Consider the following 5534-nt stretch of genomic DNA (forward strand, 5'->3'; position numbering starts at 1 on the left):
TAGAAGTGTATGATGCTGACAAATCAGTGACCAATCAGCATCATTCACTCCTCTCCATTCATTTACACAGCAGCATCACGTTCTTACTAGAACGATGTGCAGCCACATACACAAGTGTCATGATAATGAATACATATGACCTCCAGCCTGGACGTCATGTGTATTCAGAATCCTGACACTTCTGAATCTTTTCTGTGAGATTTCCAGCAAGGGAACCGAAATCTCGTTTACCTCGTAATCTCGCGAGATTATGCGTGGCTTGCTGAAATCTCACAGAAAAGATTCAGAAGTGTCAGGATTCTGAATACACATGAGGTCCAGGCTGGAGGTCAAGAAGAGGCTGGACGCAGCTGCAGGCTTAAGGGAAGCCGACATGACCGTCCTGGTAGGGAAAGGGTTAATGTTACGAGGTCAGGGAAAGTTGAAGGAGCTGAAGGAGGGACGGGGAGGAGTTAAGGGGGGCGGGGGGGGCCGTTGCTGTGCTTCCCGCTGTTTCTCGGCATTGAGCCGGAAGCAGCGGGAGGAGTAACACACAGTAAGCAAAGCTCCCCGTTGCCTGGCTCTTTAGTAATGGCAGAGGCCCTGATTTTAGAGCGGCTGCGTGCCGCTGCTGTGCACCACGGTCCCGGATGGCTGGAGGAGACCGTGGCTGCATTAACGCGGATCCCGGACGCCGTTTCGCCACGCCGGGCACGGCGTTCGGGGTCTGTTGTAAGGGACAGGCTCCCCTCCCCCGGCCCCCTTACGAGCATGGCTATGGCGGCGGGGGGGGAGTCGGCAACAACCGCTCCTGCGCTGGGCAGGCAGAGAGCGGTGCCAGGGGTGACGGCGATGCGGGCTGTGTCGACCCGTCCCTCTCGGCGGTCCCGACCTCCAGAGCGCCTTAGTCCGGAGGTAGTCCCGCGGACACGGCGTCGCAGAGGGAGCCCGATCCCGGACGCTGCAGGCCAGGCAGCTGGGAGGACCGCCCCTTCCCAGGCCCTGCGTCCTGGCAGGAATCCCAGGCCGCGACGGGGTCCGGCGGTAAGCAGGGAGTCGCAGGCTGGGCTCCCTGTCACCCCTCCCCCATCAGATGGAAGATGTCGAGAGCAAGGTACGGCCGCCCCGCATGGTGATGTTCCGGCCAGGGGGCAGGCTTCGTCAGGATCGTCTAGACGGACGACTAGATCTGCAGCGACGTCGAGGCAACAGGTCCGGTCGGAAGTCTGGGTCCCGGCGGTCGGGCGGCAGGTTGCCGGCCCATCGGTCAGCGCGTCCTCATCCCCTTTCCGAAGATGTCGTTGGGAGGGACAGTCGTCGGCGAGAGAAGAACTGGAGGAAGGTGAACTGGACGTCTATCGTCGAGGTCAGGATGGTCCGGCTGACGGGAACACAGCGCCTGTGCAGCCCGGTGAGTGTATAACTCCATTATTGTCTTATCCAGCGATTTTTATGTCGGGTGTCGGCGGGGGGGCTGCTAGCATAGCATCGGGGGCCGGTAGTGGCGCGGGCGGACGCGACGGAGCGGGTTTGGCAGATTTAGTGGGTTGCTTACGGGCTGGTGGGGCGCCTTGATAGGGCCGCGGCGCCGGTAGTAACGGAAGTGTCCCCTGCGGTAGTTTGGGAAGGCCCCAGGGACGTGGGATCGTTGCAGGCGCGTCCTGTGGTGGCGGTTAGAGAGGCGGTCGCGGTGTCGGTGCAGACTGAGGCACAGAAGGACGGCGATCGAGTGCGCATGGACGATCGTGCTCGGGGGGAGGTGTATGTTTGTTTTGAGGGTCCGTTGGGGGCGCATTTAAAGCAGGAGGTGCGTGATCGGATCTGGAAAGATGAATACGTTGAAATTTTTTTTCTCTCTTGCCGCTGGCTAAATTCAATTTGGATAAGGGCAAGCGGGATGAGAGTAAAAAGGACGAGGAGGAACGGCGGCGGTATAGGCTTATCCCGCAGACGTTCGTTAATTGGTCGCAGGCGTTCGCCATATTGGCTAGTGTGATAGGGGAAAAGGCGCCGGAAAATTGTTCGGCGTTATTTTGTTATTTTGATGCTATTGGGGAGGCTCATAGGGCGTATGGGGGTCAGGCGTGGCTGCGATATGATGAGCAATTCCGTCAGCGGAAGGCGGTTCGGCCGGCGATTCGGTGGGACCAGAAGGATATTGCTCTCTGGTTACGGGTTACGGCTCCGGTTAGGCAGCCCGTTCCCGGGAGCGGTGGCCAGGGAGGCCAGTCTAGTCAGAGTGGACCAAGCGGCGGGGGAAAGGCGGGGTTTTGCTGGCAATTCAATGAAGGCCAGTGCAAGTTTGGGGCCACGTGCAAGTTCAAGCACGTGTGCTCCGAGTGTAATGGTGCATCACACGGGGCGGCAAAATGTCTGCGAAAAAAGAGGTCCGGGAACCAGCACGGGGCTGGTCAAGGGGGTGTCGCCGGTGAGGGTGGAAAGGATGGCCCTTTATCTAAATGAGTATCCGGATAGGGCGGCAGCTAGGTTGCTTTATGAAGGGTTTAGTGTTGGTTTTGTTATTCCTCCGCCTCCTTATGAGGTTCCGGTTACGGGGAGAAATTTAAAATCGGCTTACTTGCATGTGGAAGTCGTGTCGGAAAAGTTGTTAAAAGAAGTTTCGTTGGGGCGCATGTCGGGGCCATTTGTGGAGTCGCCGGTGAAAGATTTAGTTGTGTCCCCTTTGGGTATTGTCCCTAAACGCGAGCCCGGAAAGTTTCGTTTGATTCAACATTTATCGTATCCCAAAGGTTCGTCGGTAAATGACGGGATTGATCACGAGTTGTGCTCCGTAGTTTATACCTCATTCGATAAGGCGGTGGGGTTAGTGCGGGCTGCGGGTCCTGGGGCGCTGCTAGCAAAAACTGACATCGAGGCGGCGTTCAGGTTGTTGCCGGTCCATACAGAAAGCAACGGCTGTTGGGTTGTTTTTGGAATGGGGCCTTTTACGTGGATCAGTGCCTTCCGATGGGGTGTTCCCTTTCTTGTGCATACTTCGAGGCGTTTAGTAGCTTCGTGGAGTGGGTAAAGAGGGGAGTATCCGGGGTCGACTCGTTGATCCATTACTTAGATGATTTGTTATGCGTTGGCCCGGGGGGTTCGCCGGTTTGCGGTAATTTGCTTCATGCTCTACAGAAGGTGGCGAGGGATTTTGGGATTCCTTTGGCGCCGAAAAAAAAACGGAGGGCCCGGTAGCGACGATTTGTTTTTTGGGAATCGAAATAGACTCGGTGGCAATGGAGTGTCGCCTCCCGGCGGATAAGTTGGGTGCTTTGAGGCTGGAGGTTCAACGGGCTTGTAGAATGAAGAAAGTGACGCTGAGGGAGCTTCAGTCGCTGCTGGGGAAGTTGAATTTCGCCTGCCGGATTATGCCGATGGGGAGGGTGTTTGGTAGGAGGTTGGCGGCGGCAACGGTGGGAGTGCGTGCGCCGCATCATTGTGTGCGGCTCAAGGAGGAGTACCGTGCTGATCTTCAGGTTTGGAATGACTTCTTGGGCCAGTTCAATGGTCGCTCGCTATGGATGGCCCCAGCGCAGGATACGAGTGTTTTGAATATTTTCACGGATGCGGCTGGGGCGGGTGGTTTTGGAGCTTACGGGGGAGGTCCGGGGTGCGCAGGTCAATGGCCGGCTAGCTGGGTGTCCAGTGGACTCACGCGGAATCTGGCCCTGCTCGAGCTGTTTCCCATCGGGGTGGCGGCTACCATTTGGGGGGACAGGCTCAGGGATAAGAAGGTCCGTTTTTTTTTTTTTTTACTGCGACAACATGGGGGTGGTGCTTGCCATTAATAACATCACGGCGTCCTTTCCTCCGGTAGTTCAATTGTTGCGACATTTAGTGTTGGTATGTTTGTCGTTGAACGCGTGGGTGGTGGCGGTGCATGTCCCGGGTGTACGGAATTGTATCGCTGATGCTCTTTCTCGCTCGCAGTGGGACCGGTTTCGGCAATTGGCACCGGGAGCGGAACGTCTCGGTTTGGCTTGTCCGCAGCATCTTTGGGATCTGGTCTCGGTCCTGTAGAACAATTGGGACAAAGGTCTTTGGCGCGCACGACGTGGAGTGCTTATGCTGCTTGTTGGAGGCAGTGGGAGGAGTGGGTAAGAGAGTTGGGTGACGTCAATACGGATAGAGACAGGTTGGTGGCACTTTTGTACTGGTTAGGGGACGCCTGGGAGGCGGGGTTTTCAGTGGCGAAGGTGAACCGGTTCATGTCTGCGGTGGCGTTTGGGTTTAAGTTGCGGGGCTTTCAGGATGTATCGAAGGAATTTCTGGTATCGCAGGCTTTGAAGGGGTTGCGCCCCGGGGTCGGTTATGTGCCCAGTAGAGTGCATGCGGGGTTTTACGCCAAACAGGGGGTCTCCAGATTTGCCTTTGTTACGTCAGGTGGACGGGTCGTTTTTGTCCAGGTTTCAGTTTGGAGCTGTATTTAAAAAATGTTTGACGGCGGTTGGTGTCGCGGCAGGCTCATATTCATCTCATTCCTTCAGGATTGGCGCAGCAACAGAAGCGGGGCGCTGGGGGTTGGATGATGAGGGGGTGAGGCGTATTGGTCGTTGGGAGTCCAACAGGTTTAAGTCCTATGTCCGCCCCCATATGTTATGAATTTTGCTGTTAACGCTTTACAAATGTTATATGGTGGTGCCTAATTGTTTTTTCAGTTTCAGAGTCGCCTCCGTGTTTGGTGTGGTTGATGGGTCATTCTTACGTGCACTGGGGGGCTTTGAGGGCGGACGTCCGCCCGAATGGTCGCCAGTTGCGCATTCCGCGACAGGATGCGGTTGTGCATTGGCTGGGTTTTAGAGGTATGTCGTGGAGCAGGGTGTTGGCGGAATTCCAGACATATGCTCGGCTTGATAGGGTTCCGGAGGTCTTAGTGTTGCACGTGGGTGGGAATGACTTAGGAGTCCGCCCCTTTCGTGAGTTGGTGCGGGATACCAAACATGATATGTTGTGTTTGTGGGTATCTTATCCCAAGTTGGTGATAGTGTGGTCGGACATAGTCCCAAGAAAGCATTGGCGGTTAGCTAGATCTGTGGAGAGAGTCAATAAGGCTCGCATTAAAGTTAATCGGGCGGTGTCCCGTTTTGTGGCAAAAAACGGGGGCATTTGCGTGAGGCATAGGGATTTGGAGTCAGGAGTGGGGAATTTCTGGAGGAGTGACGGGGTTCATCTGACCGAGGTTGGCATTGATCTTTGGAGCTTGGCGATAGCAGAAGGAATAGAAAGGGCGGTGGTGGTGTGGAGGAACTCACAGGCTTAAGGTGGTCAAGGCCTGTTTCGCTGTGGCGGGGGGAGTCCTTGAGGCCAGTCAGTACAAAATGGTGGGGGGGTCGCATCGGGGGTATGCGTCCCCCAAAAAAGGTACATGGTTGAAGACTTCATCGGGTGGTATCCCTTTGAAGTGGTCTTCTGGTAGAAGGTATATCACTTGAAGGCTTCATCGGGTGTTATCCCTTTGAAGTGGACTTCTAGTGGTCGGTATATCACTTGAGGGCTTCATCGGGTGTTATCCCCTTGAAGTGGACTTCTAGTGGTCGGTATATCACTGGAGGGCT

The 5534-nt window shown here is 55.7% G+C and overlaps 1 protein-coding gene across 1 annotated transcript; it reads left to right on the forward strand.

Annotated features, from left to right (window-relative positions):
- The first annotated feature begins 467 nt into the window (after nt 1–467).
- Nucleotides 468–5239, forward strand: LOC142680045 (uncharacterized). Its single transcript, XM_075847289.1, has 2 exons — nt 468–1390; nt 4638–5239. Exons 1-2 carry the CDS (start codon nt 571–573, stop codon nt 5237–5239), a joined length of 1422 nt encoding a protein of 473 aa, XP_075703404.1. The 5' UTR covers nt 468–570.
- Nucleotides 5240–5534: the final 295 nt, after the last annotated feature.

The sequence above is a fragment of the Rhinoderma darwinii genome, chromosome 1 (genome assembly GCF_050947455.1).
Source record: "Rhinoderma darwinii isolate aRhiDar2 chromosome 1, aRhiDar2.hap1, whole genome shotgun sequence".
Classification (NCBI taxonomy): domain Eukaryota; kingdom Metazoa; phylum Chordata; class Amphibia; order Anura; family Rhinodermatidae; genus Rhinoderma; species Rhinoderma darwinii.

Excerpts from the sequence above, each read along its gene's own strand:
- LOC142680045 (XM_075847289.1), top strand. The coding sequence starts at position 571 with ATGGCAGAGGCCCTGATTTTAGAGCGGCTGCGTGCCGCTGCTGTGCAC. Across the intron at positions 1,391-4,637 it reads CACAGCGCCTGTGCAGCCCG|TTTCAGAGTCGCCTCCGTGT; the intron begins GTGAGTGTATAA and ends TTGTTTTTTCAG.